The sequence below is a fragment of the Hylobates moloch genome, unplaced genomic scaffold (genome assembly GCF_009828535.3).
Source record: "Hylobates moloch isolate HMO894 unplaced genomic scaffold, HMol_V3 SCAFFOLD_11, whole genome shotgun sequence".
Taxonomy (NCBI): domain Eukaryota; kingdom Metazoa; phylum Chordata; class Mammalia; order Primates; family Hylobatidae; genus Hylobates; species Hylobates moloch.
The window spans coordinates 21,039,249-21,057,863 of record NW_026652286.1 but is presented as its reverse complement, the minus strand read 5'-3'; the positions used below and the strand labels follow the sequence as shown (position 1 = coordinate 21,057,863).

General features: G+C 37.9%; 2 protein-coding genes across 5 annotated transcripts in view; one reads left to right on the top strand and one right to left on the bottom strand.

The window, feature by feature from the left end:
* Positions 1–6,237, bottom strand: part of SLC5A12 (solute carrier family 5 member 12) — a 51,802-nt gene extending 45,565 nt beyond the window's left edge. Inside the window, exon 1 of the mRNA XM_032166384.2 lies at positions 5,899–6,237. Within this exon, the coding sequence (XP_032022275.1) occupies positions 5,899–6,237 (339 nt within the window). The remainder of the gene's footprint in view (positions 1–5,898) is intronic.
* The window catches only part of BBOX1 (gamma-butyrobetaine hydroxylase 1), a 480,949-nt gene that overhangs the window by 52,215 nt on the left and 410,119 nt on the right, over positions 1–18,615 (top strand). The gene's annotated exons all lie outside the window — the stretch shown is intronic.

Genomic DNA, 18,615 nt, shown 5'->3' with positions numbered 1-18,615 from the left:
ATCTTTTTCTTTTGTCTCACGTTGCCACTTGTCTATCACTGCTTACTAGAATCACTTCCCCCAGATCAACTTGCATTCAAATCCTTGTTTCAGGATCTGCTTCTAGTAGAATGCAACTTAAGACAGAGACATTTCTAGTAAATATAATGCAAGTACAAATTTTGAAAATACTTCTGTAATGAGGTGTGTTCTCTTTCTGAGAGGAACTCTTTTCTATCACATTAAGAACTCAGGATAGCCTACAGGAGGATGACACTAAAGGTAACAAAGACAAGCTGTCTCATTTGCATTCCCCTAGGCCAGCAAGCTGCTAGCCAACTTGCTACCTATGGAAGTCACATAGATGGTCCCAAGTGAGACCAGCACAATTTTATGGGGCCCATCTGAGCCAGGCAAAATTGCTAATCTGCAGAATTGTGAGAAAATAAAATTGTTATTTTGAGACATTTATTTTGGGGTAGTATGCTGCATAGCAATAGATAACCATGAATACAAAGATTGGCACTAGAAGTGGGGAGGTGTAATAAAAACCAAAAATATGTAGCATTAGCTTTCGTACTGGGTGGCACAAGGAAGTCTGGAAAACCTAAGGGGCAACGAATCCTGAAAAACAGTAAAGCCATGAGGATATTGCTATAGGGTTCTGGAAAAAAATCAATGGTTTTCACATTTCAGTTAAGTTTCACTCAACCCAGTAAAATTACAAAGACAGTACTGGGGAAAAGCTATGTGAACAAAGACCTGATCAGAAATCAGGCTCCTTGAATTCCAGTTTGAGATTTGCTGGCATCTCACTCTGTGATCTGTGCTTCAGGATTCTCATCTGTGAAAGAAGAAAGACTATTGCAACTGCATAATTCTATATCTGAAAGAATTTATCCACTTTTCCTTTCAATGCATTCACTCATTCATTCAATGGTCACCTTTGGTGTATATATAAGCTATTCCTATTGTCAAATTAAAAATGCAGCAGAGAAGTTGCATGCTTCATGCCTGCTTGTAAAAATACCTGAGGTGACATTTACCAACATTATGATGGATTATTTTCAGAACCCCAAACTTGATCCAGCCATACTCTTTTCCATCTCAGGAAATACCAACTCTACTTTTCAGGTTGATTCGAGCCCAAATAACAGAGCCAGCCTTTACTCCTCTCTCTCCCTCCCCACATCCAATTCATAAAAGAAATCTGGGTGCTTGCCCCCCACTTTCAAAACATATTTACTTGCATTCATCCTCTCTTACCACCCTATTACTATCATCTCTTGCTCAGATTATGTATGTACACTCCCAATTACCTCCCCGCTTCAGCAGTAAAAGCCCTAAAATTATTCTTAATATCTAGCTAGAGTAATCCTCTTAACATACAAATCCCATCATGTCACTTCCCTTCCCAAACACTGTAATGACACATCATTTCTAGAGTAAAAGCTAATCCCTGTGATGACCTAAAAGGCCCCATAATGTTGGTTCAGACCCTAAATATCTCTTTTGCAACAAATATTATATAGCACCATTTACTCTGCTGAAATAGTATTCAATAATATCTTATAAACATTGAATTTCTCAAAATACAAATATAATTACTAACAATACCACCACTGTTATTTAAAGGAGAACTAAAAGGAAAGCATTTACCTAAAAAAAGTATGTAATATATGAATGCTCAGAAGCCACTGTACAAGAAAACACAGTGAAATAGTAGCCCGGGCATTATCATAAAGAAAATTTGAAATTGAAGAGAAGTAACTAGTTCAGAAGCCAAGAAGTTCAAGAAATATGAGAGAACAGGTAGACATTGGCCTATAAGCCAATATTAAATTAGGTAAATAATAACAAACTGGATTTATGAGTGTATGATAAGAGAAGGAAGGAAATAACTTTAAAGTGAAGATAATATGAGACTAATAATAAACTGTACAATTGAGATAATGAAAATATATGATATTGCAAACTAGCTAAGCCTAAATTATCACTTGAGGGTGAGAAGAATTCCCTATACATTGACTTGTGACAGGGTAGTGATAAAGTAGCACAGATGGCATATCTTAGTCTTGAAATCCCACTGCATATCAAGGCATTTAAATCAGTTGGCTATTGCTATATAACACCCACCCCCAAACTCATTGGCTCAAAAACCAAAAATTTATTATTTCTCATAACTCTGAGGACAGGCTGGGTGATCTCTCTGGTTTCATCAGGACTCTCATGTAGCTTCAGTAACTTCGAAGATCAGTGGAGAGAGGTCTGAGATGGCCTCACTCACAGGTCTGGTAACTTGTATTGGCTGTTGGCTGGGTGTCTCTGTTCTCTATGTGTCCACTGCTGCTCCTGAAGCTAGATCAGCTATGCCAGCTTCCTTACATAGCAGTATCAGGGCAGCATTCCAAGAGGACAAAGGCAGAAGCTACAAGGCTCATAAGGCCTAGGCTCCAAGCTCACAGAACATCACTTTGGCTACATTCTGGTGGTCAAAGCAAGTCACAAAACTGGCCAAAGTTCACAGGGTGGATAAAGAGACTCCACTTCTTTCAGTCTTTAGTATTTAAAAAGAGCCTAGAAAGCATACCTTTCAATAACTACCAGAGAATTGAGGCTGAAGAAAGAAACAGAAACTCAAGATACTATAGACAGACTAAGTGGTATAAATTTGAAGATAGCAACAACAATGATGCAACACTCTTACATAGTATTTACTATTTGCCAGGCTCTGTTAAACGTATTTGTATACAATACATCATTTACTCCTCACAGACATCCTATGAAATAGATGTTTTTATTACCACTATTTTACACATGTGAAAACCAGGTATATAAAAGTTAAGTAATTTACGCCAAGGTCATGCAGCTAGCAAGTGGCAGAGCTGACACTGAAAGCCAAGTCAACAGAGTTTAGAGTCCATACTCTTTTTAATTTTATTTTTTTAAAGACAGTCTCACTCAATGTTGCCCAGGTTGGAGTGCAGTGGATCTCGGCAGTTCACCGCAACCTCCGAGATTCAAGTGATTCTTGTGCCTCAGCCTCTCGAGCAGCTGGGATTACATGTGCGCCACCATGCCTGGCTAATTTTGTTTGTGTGTGTGTGTGTGTGTGTGTGTGTGTGTGTGTGTGTGTGTGTGTGGTTTTTTTTTTTTTTTTTTTTAGTAGAGATGGGGTTTCTACATGTTGGCCAGGCTGGTCTCGAACTCCTGACCTCAGGTGATCCACCCAACTCGGCCTCCCAAAGTGCTGGGATTACAGATGTGAGCCACCATGCCTGGCCTAGAGTCCATACTTGTAACTTGCATGCCATAATGCCAATTTTTATAAAGCAAGAGGTAATCCCAAAATAACCTTATGTCTACTTTACACACTCTGGTTACTAAAAAGTTAAAAATATGTAGAGGCAAAAATAGTAAATATTTTAAAAACAATTTAGTAAATTAAATTCAATGAAGTCCTTATATTTTCAATACTTGTACTAATTTATTAATTTAAAAAGAGAATCAAATCTCCTCAGTTATATAATTGCAATTGGTTTAGTTGTTTTTGCAGTAACTGAGCCATTTTACTAAAGCCAGTTACAGCTAAGCATGTATTGAGCAGCATATATGGAATAGACAGATTGTTCGAAGTAAGTAAATTGTTCGATAATTTTAAGACAATGTTTTTATTTCATTTAATTTCTGGAAAATGTACTAATTTATAATGTGTGTATAACTTTTTATTGTAAAGTTACTGTGCACTAAGCTAGTATAATATGTGCAGTAGTTTTTGAGCATTACAGCATTAAAATATCATGCAGTGCAGAGTGAAATTACTCATTGTATATGTGTCTTTACACACTGAAAGACATCTGATGTCTCTACCCTCAACTCCCTAAACATCGGTAGTGACCCCAATCATTGTGACAACCAAATATCCTACAAATATCCCAAGTGCTCCCTCTGTGTGGCACTAGCCCCACTGAGACCCCTGCTGTATGTAACTGGGCACTCCCATCTCTTTGATCTTATCTTTTACCATTGTCCCCTTTGCTCTCTCCTCTCCAAGCACACTGATTTCTTTGCTGTCCTTCAACATGCCAGTCCTACTCCTTTTCTAGGTCCTTTGCATCTGTGACTCCTTCAGCCTGAGATGTACTTCCCTTGTCAGGTGCAATTATTTGCTTTCTTCCAGTCTCCATTTAGATGTCCTATTTTATTTGAAGTTTCATATGATCACCCTCTATGAATGTGGACATTCTCTACTCATACCAGCATTCCTCCTCTCTATCTCATCCTATTTACTTTACTTTTACTCCATTTGTTTTTGTAGGACAGGACAGCATAGTTATTTAGCATATGATATCTAAAGTTAGACTGCCTGGTTTGAAAAACTGTTACTTGCTAGCTTTATGTCACTTAGCAAGTTACATAATTCTATATGCCTCAGTTTTCTAGTCTGTTAAAAGGAGGTGACAGTACATGTCTGAAAAAGATTGTTTTAAGGCCAAAAGACTTAACACACATAAGGAACTTAGAGAAGTACTTAACACATAGTTAAATACCATATACATTTGTATTATGATTTTCTTACACAGTATCACAGTATATGTGTATTGACTGCCCTTCTCTGCTATGAAGTAAGCTCCATGACAGCAGCAACTTGGTGCAATGCTTTATGCCTAGGGCTACGAGAATGCCTAGAACAAGCTGGGTGTGGTGGCAAACTCCTGTAGTCCCTGCTACTTGGGAGGTTGATTCAGGAGAATCACTTGAGCCCAGGAGTTTGAGAATGGCCTGGGCAACATAGCAAAAGCCCCATCTCATAAATAAATAAATAAATAAATAAATAAATAAATAAATAAATAAATAAATAATAAATAAATAAATAAATAAATAAATAAATAAATAAATAAATAAATGGAAAAAAAGAAGAGTGCCTTTTTAAGTATCTTAAGAGTAGATGCTTAATGAGTATTTACTGAGTGAATAGTCATAAAAATTACATTACATAAAACCATGGAATCAATAACACTTTTTAAGACTTCCTAAAAAGTGTTCATTTGCCTGAGTGGCTTTTGAAGGCTAGAATAATGTTTTATACTCATTTAGCTTACATATTTTTAAAAAAAAATAGGTTTCTTTTCAGTCTTCTGCAGTGACTTAGTAGGAATGATATTGGATAATGAAAATAAACACCTTATTAATAGAAACTTCTGTTTGATCACACTTCTATATGGAGCATGCAAATTCAATTTTGAACATGATGTCTTCACTGAGAATCATTGTAAAGCCAAAACACCACTGCCTCATTTCCCTCTCATTAAATAATTCCTATATTTGTATTATTTAGCAGTTCCTTCCTGTTAAAATGTTTTGTACTTTTCAAAAATGTTTCCATTTCCTCATTAAAAATTAGTCTCATTATAATTTCTACTAAAATGTCCTCTACTCTCTGATGGAAAGACCACTAAGTAGAGATACAGAAAAAATTAGGTTCTCAGGTCACTTTACTATTCAAAAATCTTAACTAAGTCATTTATCTATATCTCAGTTTTCTTAGCTGGAAAATTGCCGTACTCATGAGAGATGTTCTGTTTGCTTCTCAGAATGATGACGTTCATAATAATAAAAAATAACATCAGCCCTCTTTATTGCAAACCTCCTACAAATGAGGCCATACATTAAGTGCTCACATAGAGGTTCTCATTTGATCATTAAAATAGCCCTGTGGGATTCTCATCATTATTTTCCTTCTACAGATGGGAAAATAGATATGTCTCTCTCCAAACCTTAGGCTTTTTACAAAAACATTTTAATGTCTTTCTCATAATGTGTAATTGTCCTGAAAATCAGTGAGTGTTCTTCAACTACCAGGTGCTATCATCAAGAAGATGAGAAAAAAAATAGAGAAGAATGGAGAAATTATCTTACCTCATAAGTGCTGGTGATACCAGATCTGTAGAACACAGGGAGAAAGAGCTCTGATGTTAAGATGATGACAAGTAGGTAAGCAATGAAGAAAACTAGGAAGGATGCCCCAAAGCGGTAGACTTCAGAAGGGGTCCCCAGGACCGTGACAGCTGACATGAAGCTGGCTGTCAGAGACAAGGCGACAGGGCCAAAGCTCATTTGCCTTCCCCCAACCAGGAACTCTTGGGAAGTTGCCTTTTTTCTCTCCTTAATGGCAAAGAACACCCCAATTCCAGAGGAAACGAAAAAGAGGGCTGCAAATACAACATAATCCCAAATTGCAAAGTTCTTCACCTCCATATTGGAAAGTATGACACCAAAGAGTTTCTTTCAACGAGGTCTCAGGAAGAAGATGTTTCCAAAAGCAAAGTTCAGTACAGTGGATGCTTTGCTGAGAGGAGAGACTGTGATTCCCTGAAGAAAATGATTACCACAGGCACTTGTGTGAATCTTCAGACACCAACGTGTACTTAGGGAAGATCTCAAAAATTGACTTCAAGGAAGAATCTGGTGGTGGTATTGGCACCAAGAGATGAGAATTTGAAATCTGACCCTAGCTAAGAGCTGTCTGCTCCTCTCCTAAAGCATATGCCACAGAGAAGGAATTCAGATGTGTTCTGAAATTAATAACCACTGGGGGTGGAATGGACTGGCCAGATAACATGCTGTTTTATCTCTTAGATTTTTTTTAACTTAAGGTTAAACATTACTGGGAAACATAGAATTGATAACAATTTACCACCTCAGCATTTTTAATTCGTGAGATGGAATCTGTAAAATGCAAACACAATCCTCAGCAGTGTCTTCCTCTTGAAGAAGGGAGAGTGAAGGCTGTGTGCCTGCAATGGTCTGAGGCAGTGGATGTGGAGAGAAAGGAGCAAAGGACTAGGAATTCAGAGACCTTTGCTCGAGTCCTGGCTCAACCACGAGAAAGCCGTGAAACATTTCATAAATCATTTAACATTTCTGAACTTCACCTGGAACACAGGGATAATAAGACCTTACAAGGTCTTTAAAGACTGAAGTCTTAAACTTCCTGAATCTTTTTGTCTTGATCTGTAAAATCAAAGGTAATAATATGTACCCCATTGGCTATTATCTGTGCTTACAGCAGAGCACTCTTGAACATCATAGTTTTTCTTTCTTTACTCTAGGACCTAGAAAAATGGATTTGCCATTAATTAATAAATTACTTACAGCCTTAAACTTTATCTTGTCTTTCTCTTATTTTCACCAGGTTACTGTAACTGTACCCACAGGCTAAATTAGAATTAGGACCAGGACAAATGAGAGAAGGAAGGTAACAATCCAGTTATAAATTCCTGTTTCTGCTCTCTTTAGACTCTGTCAATTGTTCCAAAGTACCTCCAGTGCAATTTTGTTCTAATTTTGTTCATGCTTCTCCTCCTTCTTCAGTGGCCTTCTCCATCCCCACAAATCTATAAAGCCTGTCTATTTTACAAGATCTAGTATGAGTTTTCTCTACTCTGTGAAGCTTTCCTGCCTCTCCACGTCAACTCCTGTAGAACGTAGCCTCCGTAGTGCTCACTTTGTACTCAGCCATCATCTTGTCTATTTTAGGGAATCTCTATGTAACCGGCTATAGGAGTCTGTCAGCTGTTCAAATGACCATTTCCTTGAAGATGGAAGCAAAGGTCTAGTCCATATACCCAATACATTATAGCCATTGTAGAAAATAAAAACATAATTTTTAGAAAGGAGAAAACTAAAATTATCCGTAATGCCCAAAGACAGAAACATTTCCAGCCAAACAATAAAACAAAAAACACTCTAATTTTGCTTTTCACATCTGGATAACTGAACAAATCTTTACTTCATGAATTTGAATTAGACCCCAGAAGGGTCTAATTAGATAGCTAAAATATGCTTTTAGTTACCAATAAAAATATGAAGACTCTCCCAAGAGCTGTCTGTGTCCTCTGTTTAAATTCCTCTGCTAGATTTGGAGAGTTGATATGATAAATATTACTACAAATCTTGGTCTTTAATATATTTACCTTAACCTGGGCTTTTAATTATTTGTATCATGAAGTATTCCAATTATATATGAGGTTTTTGTTGTAGTGATCTCAGCAGAAAATCAGAACTTTATTTAGCTTTCAGGGACTTGACTGCTTTAGAGTTTAATATTTACACTACCTAATTGTTAATATTCAATCTATAAAACATGTAACCCCCTTGTATAAGTCAGGTTAATAATGGTTCAAAACATTATCATCAATAACTTTCTAAAGGTACATACTAGAAACCTATAACAAAAGAGTTAATGAGTACTGATGGTTTTAATTAAACTTTGTGTAGTAACAGTATTATCTACGTGACTCCAATTAGCCTTGATTTTTGAAGCGGTAGGGAGGAGAGTGGTTAATACCTGGGATGTGAAGAAACCTTTATGCCTCTTAGGAAAGTATTCCTTGCTTTCAACATTTTGTTGATTATAAGGCACAGCATCGATTCAGTAATTTAATTTTCAGTTATTTTCTACATATTTACCCTTTTCTCCCTTTGGTAGCATTCATTGTCCTCAAACTCTCTTCTTAATTCCATAAAGACTCACTCCATGCAAAGTTCATGCAGATTGTAAAGCACAGCAGCAATTCATAAGTTTTCAGGTGAAAAAAAAAAAAAACAACCCAGTACATTCAATGACCTCATTAACTAGAAGGCACATTTCTATATCAGAAATGCTAATATAGCGAGAAGGAGGGAAAATATACTTCTTTGACCGGAAGAAATCCCTGTAGCGCCTCTACCCTCTCTCATGTGCACCAAATACTGCCATTTGTATTTGACTCATTTAGTGTAAGGCTTGAGACCCTGTCAGAATATAAACACCATCACCTGTTACTTATACATGGCCTTAACAAGGTCCTGCTATTCAATTACTCACATGCTTAACAAGTTAAATTTGTAATTGCTAACATTAGTAGTCTCCGCAATGTAAAATAGTTCAGCAATTTGCATGCAGCAAGTTGTAATGAGAAAGAAAGAGTTTGATGATATTAAATGCTACCAAAGGAGAAAAAGGTAAAGAACTGGAAAAAATGGGGCATTCAAAACAAAACAAAAAACAACATGGTTGCAATGTTGCTAAGAGTGAACTCTGCACACCATGGTTATTTTGGCCTGGGATCAAAGAGAAGAAAATGCACATGAACAAGCCTTGGCCATTTGAGACTAGACTTTCACTAAATTGCTGTCTTCCTTCATCTGTTCTCAAAGCCTATGGGAGTAGGAGTGGTGTACAAGAATAAAATGGCTGTTATTTTGCTCTGTTTTTATTTTTTATTTTATTTTCTTTCATTTTTTTGAAACGGAGTCTCACTCTGTTGCCCAGGCTAGAGTGCAGTGGCGCGATCTCAGTTCACTGCCAGCTCCACCTCCCTGGTTCATGGCATTCTCCTGTCTCAGCCTCCCGAGTAGCTGGGACTACAGGCGCCCGCCACCACGCCCGGCTAATTTTTTGTATTTTTAGTAGAGACGGGGTTTCACCATGTTAGCCAGGATGGTCTCGATCTCCTGACCTCGTGATCTGCCCGCCTTGGCCTCCCAAAGTGCTGGGATTACAGGCGTGAGCCACCGCGCCTGGCCCTGTTTTTATTTTAAACTAGGAAGTGGCAAGATTAAAACTATGTTTCAGAAAAATTATTAGAATAATTTTTACATATTTCAGTCCAATGAATATCGAGGATGGCTCAAAGAATTCCTCACAATGTGAATAAGCTGCTTAATTGAGATAATGAAAGTAGTCCTCCCCATAGAGCTTTCTCTCAGTGAGCATGCCTGTCAAACAAATTCCTGGGAGGCAAATTGGTGATGCCAAACTATACTTTAACAGAAATTATGGGTTAAAAAAACAAACTGCAAAGCAACTGTGGCCATTGCCACCTTCCAGGAGGAATTGAGTAATTCCTATCCTGAAGAGGATAATTCAATATAATGCTTACTTCTGCTTACAGATATTGATAGGGAAAAAACCATGTCCAATAATTTTATCATAAAAGAGAAAAGACTGCAAATCCAGAAGTTCTACTCTTCCTGTAAGCTATAAAAGATATGGCCTACAACAGAGGCTTCTTGATTGGCTGATATCTTTATGAATACAGAAAGAGTTGATCTGATGAGCAGGTGGGGAAGATAAAAGAACTCTGCTTGCGAATAAACAGACCTTTAATTATTTTTTTCTTTTTGGTCCATGGGAATGATATTGGAGACTGTCGTAGGAGTGAAGACAAAGAAGTGGCACAAAAATCTGGCTGGTGGCACGGACATTTCTCAAAAAATATCCCAGTGTAAGGAAGAGCTGATGAGATTTTAATAATGGGAATAACTCATATTAAATATTTTTTTATTGTGCTGTGCTGGGGGATAAATTCCTTCTTTATTCCCAACGTTTAGGGAAGACTTGCCACATCATTGACATTGTATTGTTATTTTATCATTAAATTAAAGGGAAAGAAGTTTGTGTTCCACTTTAGGCTCAAAATGGTGGTAGAGATGGATAACTGTTGGAGGAGGTAAAACTCACGAAGGACATAGAGAATACAGCAGAAACAGAAATTGGAGAAAGATCTACTGGGATCTTTACGGTCTTGAGGTTGAAGAGGAAAAGACCACTTGGTATTCGATTCTATCAAAGTCAGAAGGTTGAGCTTTCTTTTCTTCATTTTTCTTTTTTCTCTTCCTCTTTTCTCTCTCCTTCCTTCCTTCCTTCCTTCCTTCCTTCCTTCCTTCCTTCCTTCCTTCCTCTCCCTCTCTCTCTCTCAAAGGGAAAGGTAATCTGAGAATGCTGGAAGGTTGAAGAATTTGAGTTGAGGATTTGCCACTCCAGTTTCATTCAAATACCCTTATTAGAAAAATGTTTGCCTTCCAAGGCTATTTGTGTTAAGTGGAAAGCATTCTTTAGCCACAACAAAAGACCAAGTCTCTTTTTACGGTCTCTTACTAAGGTATCTTGTGATTTTGGACATATCACTTAATTTCTCTGATTCTTAGTGGCCACATTGGTAAAAATGAGAATATATCAGATTAATAGCAAGATAATTAAATCAACATAAGTAATTAAATTACCTTTTCAAGTTTGCTCAAATGTCACGTTCCTTGACCAACCTATTTAAATTGCAAACTCTAACACTCAAAATCTCCCTTCATAGCTGTAAATTTTCTCCAAGAAATGTATCCTTTACTAATATACTATATATTTTAAATGTTAGCATCCCTTTACTGGAATGTAAGCCCCTAAAGGACTTTGTCTATTTTACTCTCCAATGTACTCTTAGTATCTAGAAGTTCCTATCCCATAGTAGACACTCAATAAATTAAAATAAATTACATGAATTCTAGGAGTCTCTTCCATGTTTACAATTTATGTTTAATTCCTATCTTACTGAAAAAAAAACTAAGTTTTTCAAGCTTTTATTTAGACTGAAATATTTATCTATTCACAAACATGTTTCCATGCAAATAAAAACTGAATTTATATTCCACCCTATCCTATTCCTGTAATTCATTGTAACTAAATGTGACTGTGGCTAAACATTTATTCACATATTCTACAGACGCTTAACAAATGTGAAAAGAGATGTTGACTCAAACTTTTAGGAGGCAAATTTCAGAGTCCACTTAGAAAGGTCAGCAGAGAACATGATTTAATATTAAAATAGACTAATGCCAGCACCATTCCACAGTAAACAAGTAGAACATTTAAGCAGAATATTCAGTTGGGAGGGCAACTGAGCATGAGGTTCAAGGTCCTTAGCTAATTGTCTCATGGATCCCAATCATCCGCTCCATTGCAGAATGGCAAAGGGGAGAACCAGCATGATCTACTATGGGCTCAATTTTGCTAAATAAGCATGAAGGGAAAGATGTCTTATTTGGTTCAGGCTTGTAGGGACTTAAACAGGATATTTGAATAGGCCTCAAAAAAAGGGAAGAAATTCTCAAATACTTTATAAACAAATGGAACTTCAAGTAAATTCAAACGAGATTTAATATTGAGTGATTTTTATTACTCAAATTCTTTGGAAATACACTTCACACAAGCTCAGAGGCAATTCTATCAGTTACCAGTGGAACTCTTCAGTCTTCCATTTCTTGGCAGTTCCAGTGTTCTTTAGGCCCATCACTAGGCTTCACTCTGAATAAATGACTTTTACGTATTTTCTAAACTGAAAACCAGTGGATATTTACCATCACTGGGAATACACAAATAAATGTAGCCCATTTATATGGTGCACATTATCACCCAATTGAGTCACTGATAAAAACTATATGTTATAGTTACTACTGCTCAACACATTTTTGCAAGACTGTCTTTTGATACTACGATGATATGACTAATTATGTTCTCAAGTGTTTAGTGGCAAATCAAAGACATTGCTATCCTCCTTTATAAGTGATCAAGGTGATAATAATGAAGGTCCAGCCTCAGGTCATTCATCTTCTTCAAGTGCTCAGACTTTTAGTGATGTTTGTGTGTGTTCATATATCTGAAAATTCTGAAAAGGCTTGATTTCTTCACTAAGTTGCCAGGCCCTGGAAGGTTTTGTTTTGGGGTCATGATGCATGGAAAATTACTCATGAATAGAGTTCCCATTAGAATTCAGCTTTTCAGGTACCTATTTAGAAATTACTTCAATTAATGAGAAATGCTTTTCCTCACATTAAAATCAGACAAGTCTGAATTCAAGTTTCAGCTCAGCCATTTACCAACTTTGGGGAAAGTTGCTTTAACTCTTTGAGTTGAAGTTTCTTCATCGTGGAACTCAGGATTGTATCTAATCCATAGACAAAGCATGGTAGGGGGAAAGGTACCAGAGTAATTTAGCACAACTTTCCAGCCTACCTTTCTGACTATAGGCATACTTACACAAATCCTATGTAAAGTTTTTAGCTCCCTTTCTGGGTGGCTTGGATTTTCTTTTTATTTTATGTATAGCTCTTTTTTAAATTGAAGATTGTTCTTGGTGGCCCTGCTTATGGTTTTCGGATACATTTTACGAACTTAAATGAAATGATACATGTCAACTGACTGATATGTACTTAGGTGCTCATTAAGTGGAAGCTCTTATTAAGAATGAAGACTGAAGGCATATGAATCAGATAAAGCCAGGCTCAAAGTTTTGCTCAGCTATTTGCCAACTTTATCACCCTGAACAAGTTACTTCGTTTCTTTGGTACTTAGCATACTCATCTTTAAAATGGAAATGGTACCCTTTTAACTGGGTTGTTGTGAGAATTAAAGATATGTGTCATCTACATCATACAAGCAAGCATATCATAGGAATTTCAAAAATGCTATTGTTATTACTTCTATCACATTTCAGCATTTGCAACTTCCAATACTATTCTGGAAAGAACAGAGTCTAGGAAAGTAAAACAGAAGCTATCATATTATCACCTATAATACTTTCTGACCCAGGAGGACAAAAGCCACATTCCTGGTTTGGAGTTCCCTTGATATTTGCTCTATTCTACATCTAGAAATTCTGTGTAATGTCTAGATTATGGAAATCCTCTCTATTTCATTGCACTGATGTGGTTCTTTGTTTTGTGCATTGTTATATCATTTCTTTCTATCTTTTCAGATGAGCTCCTTGCACCTTAGGGTGGAAATATTCTTACAAATGTTCTTACAAATGTGTGAAAAAAATCTTTTTTCATCTTTGTTTTGTGACACAGGGGTGTCTAAAAGGGAGAATAACAGTCATGGGTTCTTAGCTTCTGTTTCTGATTGGGCCAGTAAAGCCCCTTCCTCATCCTTCTTTTCCACTTATCACTAGAGACAGAAACTAAAAACCATGGCTTCGGCATGCTAAAAGCCTGAAACAAAACAAAACAGAACAATAACAACAAAATAAGGCGAGTTGGACAAGCTTGGTAGGTATTTGCAGCCATCGTATCTTCTAAGTTTAACTTCAAGTTATTTTTACACTGTGGAAACAAGAGTATGGGCCACTTTGCAAATGTTTTAAGCTTTCCCAAGTCAGCATTATTGCAGTCCACCTGTGGAGCAAGAGTGTTATGGAAAATCATAAACAAGAACTTGGAGAATCTGTAAAGAAAGCACATTTGCAAATGTTCTCGTTGTATATGTTTTAAAATTCTAGAGGATTAGAAAGAAAGATTAATGGGAAAGTGTACAATACCAGTACCTCCATGAGACAAACACAGGTTGGAGAAGCTATTTTCTACTCATTTTTAAATATAACTATTTGTAGGACTGCCTATATGGGTGAGATTATGTTTATCTACTACATTCCAAGTTCAGAATCCCACTTGCCTCTGCTAAGTATATTTTCAAATTATTAGACTTTGCTTGAGGTCTGTGAGATGTTTAGGATAGCTGTGGTTTTTCTCATGAGAATAATATGGTTTACTAGAAAAAATTATTTATCAGGAGAGAAATACTATGAGATTTTTAATCATAATTACTTTTGATAACAATCTGAAGAAAATATATTGTGAGCCAAATACATGCACTATTTTATTTTTAAGAATTCATCATCAGTATAAATTAAAAAGCTGTGTGTTTTGAGCTTTTCTCAGAAAGCTATCCTTTCCTGAGAAAGAAGGGTTGAGATAGGGTGAGAAGGGCATAATTAATATTAGGAGGCCAAGGATATCACTGGGTGATCTCTTTCCCCACTTTGAGTATTTTTTTTAAATATCAGGTCAAAAGAATGTGGAATTTGAAGTGAAAGAAACTGAGTTTGAGTCCAGTTCTACTACTAGTCTGTAAACTTAAGTAAAAGTATGCTTTGACCTTGAGCAAAACAAACAAGCAAACAAACAAACCCTTTGAGCATCATAATCCTTACTTTAAAATAAAGATGATATTATTTACCTTGAGGGGATGTTTTGAGGCTTCCATACTGTGGTGTATTATAAACTGTAAATGCGTTCCGTAAGCATACTTGGCATATGTAGTCAGGGCAAGGCAGGAAGAATAATAGAATTTTGGGCTTGGACATCAAATGCAAGTAAATTTCATTTCTGCTCTATTACTTACTATAAAATTTAGGCTGATTACTTAGTGTCTCTGAGCTTTATCTTTTATAAAATGTATTTCCTTACACAGTAGTTATGAGTACCAAGATAACATAAATCAGCATAGTGTCTACCACACAACAGTTTATCCATACGTATTACTAGTAACAGTTGATTTCTTTTTTTTATACTATGGCCATATTAATATTGATGCTGATTTACTAGAACAAGCATTTGTTGAGTGGAAGCTATGTAAAAGATTAAAAGCTTATGCTGAGGAAGCATGCAAAGTTAAATGGAACGTGATGTATATGCCCAAGATATCTACACTCTAGTAGGAGTGTGGAGCTGCAACGATAGGAAGATCATCTATAAATGGTGGTATGATGTAATTTTTTATGATTCATCATCCTAACTGGGGACACTTTGACAGTGAAAAAAGATCATGCTATAATACTGAGCAGAGACATAAACTGAGACTGTCCTAAGCAAAAACCAAGACATATGGTCACTCTCTCTTGAAGGGAGATGTATCAGACACTGGAATAAATTCAGAGAATAAATCTGGCTGGCTTCCTGCAATTGCCTCAGGCTAACTTTTAGGCCAGTAATTGGTACTTTGTTTCTTATCATAGAAGTTTCCAGAATGTTCTGATACTCCAGCCCCCACTCTCTGGCAAAGTCTCCACTGGAGAAATGCTTGAGATCAAGAAGGGACTCATCCTATGACATCCTGTGGAAAAGCACCCTCCCACATGCACAAGCATTCCCATCCAGGTGGAGGAAAACCCACACACTGCTGCTGATATGCTTGGATGCCCTGATTTCTGCCAGTAAACCTGACTTATTGATGCACTTACTTTTAGTCACCAAGGAAAGAAAAGGCCCCAAATGCCCATGAGATTAAATCAACCTCAAACACATACATACATATATACACACAGACATAAACACACACACACACACACACACACAACCAAATCATATGGTTTGGCTGTGTCCCCACCCAAATCTCACCTTGAATTGTAGTAATCCCTACATGTCAAGGGTGGGGCCAGGTGGAGATAATTGAATCATGGGTGCAGTTTCTCCATACTGTTCTTGTGGTAGTGAATAAATCTCATGAGATTTGATAGTTTTATACATGGGAGTTCCCCTGCACAAGCTCTCTCACCTGCTGCCATGTAAGATGTGACTTTGCTCTTCCTTGCCTTCCACCATGATTATGAAGCCTCCCTAGCCATGTGAAACTGTGAGTCAGTTAAACCCGTTTCCTTTATAAATTACCCAGTCTCTGGTGTGTCTTTGTTAGCAGCATGAGAACGAACTAATACAGTAAATTGGTACTGGTAGAGTAGGGTGCTGCTGTAAAGATACCCGAAAATGTGGAAGTGACTTTGGAACTGGGCAACAGGCAGAGGGTGGAACAGTTTGGAGGGCTCAGGGGAAGACAGAAAAATGTGAGAAAGTTTGGAACTTCTGGCCAGGTGTGGTGGCTCAAGCCTGTAATCTGAGCACTTTGGGAAGCCGAGGTGGGCAGATCACCTGAGGTCAGGAGTTTGAGACCAGTCTGGCCAATATTGTGAAACCCCATCTCTACTAAAAATATAAAAATTAGCCAGGCATGGTGGCAGATGCCTGTAATCCTAGCTACTTAGGAGGCTGAGGCAGAGGCAGGAGAATCACTTGAGCCTGGGAGGCAGAGGTTGCAGTGAGCTGAAGTCGCACCACTGGACTCCAGCCTGGGTGACAGAGCAAGACTCTGTCGCAAAAAAAAAAAAAAAAGGAAAGAAAGTTTGGAACTTCCTAGAGACTTGTTGAATAGTATTGACCAAAATCCAAAATGCTGACAGTGATATGGACAATGAAGTTCAGGTAGAGGTGCTCTCAGATGGAGATGAGGAACTTGTTGGAAATTGGAGCAAAGGTGACCCTTGTTATGCTTTAACAAAGAGAGTGGTGGCATTTTGCCTCTGTTCTAGAGATCTGTGGAACTTTGAACTTGAGAGAGATGATTTAAAGCATCTGGTGGAAGAAATTTCTAAGCAGCAAAGCATTCAATAGGTGACTTGGGTGCTGTTCAAAGCATTCAATTTTATGTTTCACAATAATATGATTTGGAATTAGAACTTAGGTTTAAAAGGTAAGCAGAGCATAAAAGTTTGGAAAACTTGCAGCCTGACAATGTGATAGAAAAGAAAAACCCATTTTCTGGGGAGAAATTCAAGCTGGCTGCAGAAATTTGCAAAAGTACTGAGGAGCCAAATGTGAACCACCAAGACAATGGGGAAAATGTCTCTAGATCATGTCAGAGGTCTTCATGGCAGCCCCTCCCATCACAGACTCAGAGGCGTAGGAGGAAAAATGGGTTCATGGGCCTGTCCCAGGGCACCCCTGCTCTGTGCAGCCTCAGGACATTGTATCCTGCATCCCAGCCACTCCAGCTGTGGTTAAAAGGGGCCAAGGTACAGCTCAGGCCAAGCCTTAGCAGTTTCCACATGATGTTGAGTCTGCAGGTACCCGGAAGTCAAAAATTGAGGTTTGGGAAATCCGCCTAGATTTCAGAGGATGCATGGAAATGCATGGATGCCCAAGCAGAAGTTTGCTGCAGGGACAGGGCCCTCATGGAGAACCTCTTCTAGGGCAGTGTAGAAAGAAATTTGAGGTTGGAGCCCTCACACAGAGTCCCCAGTGGGACACTGCCTAGTGGAGCTGTGAGAAGAGGGCCCCCATCCTCCAGACCCCAGAATGGTAGATCCATTGACAGCTTGCACTGTGTGCCTGGAAAAGCCACAGACGCTCAATGACAGACTGTGAAAGCAGCCAGGAGGGAGGCTGTATCTTGCAAAGTCACAGGGGCGGAGCTTCTCAAGACCATGGGAACCCACCTCTTGCATCAGCATGACCTAGATGTGAGACATGGAGTAAAAGATCATTTCGGGGCTTTAAGATTTGACTGCCCCACGGGATTTTGGACTTGCATGGGGCCTGTATCCCCTTCGTTTGGGCCAATTTCTCCCATTTGGAATGGCTGTGTTTACCCAATGCCTGTACCCCCATTATATCTAGAAAGTAACTAACTTGTTTTGATTTTACAGGCTCTTAGGTGGAAGGGACTTGCCTTGTCTCAGATGAAACTTTGGACTGTGGACTTTTGAGTTAATGCTGAGATGAGTTAAGACTTTGGGAAACTGTTGGGAAGGCATGATTGGTTTTGAAACAAAAGGACATGATATTTGGGAGAGGCCAGAAGTGGAATGATGTGGTTTGGCTGTGTCCCCACCATGTCTCACATTGAATTATAGTAATCCCCATGTGTCAAAGGCAGGGCCAGATGAAGATAATTGAATCTTGGGGGTGGTTTTCTCCATACTGGTCTCGTGGTAGTGAATAAGTCTCATGAGATCTGATGGTTTTATAAATTGGAGTTCCCCTGCACAAGCTCTTTTACCTTCCACCATGTAAGATATGACTTTGCTCTTCCTTTGCCTTCTGCCATGATTGTGATGCCTCCTAAGCCATGTGGAACTGTGAGTCAATTAAACCTCTTTCTTTTATAAATTACCCAGTTTCTGGTAGGTCTTTATTAGCAGTGTGAGAACAGACGAATACGACAGAAAACAAAAGAGAAAGAAGAGCAAGTAGACCTCATAATACTTAATAATA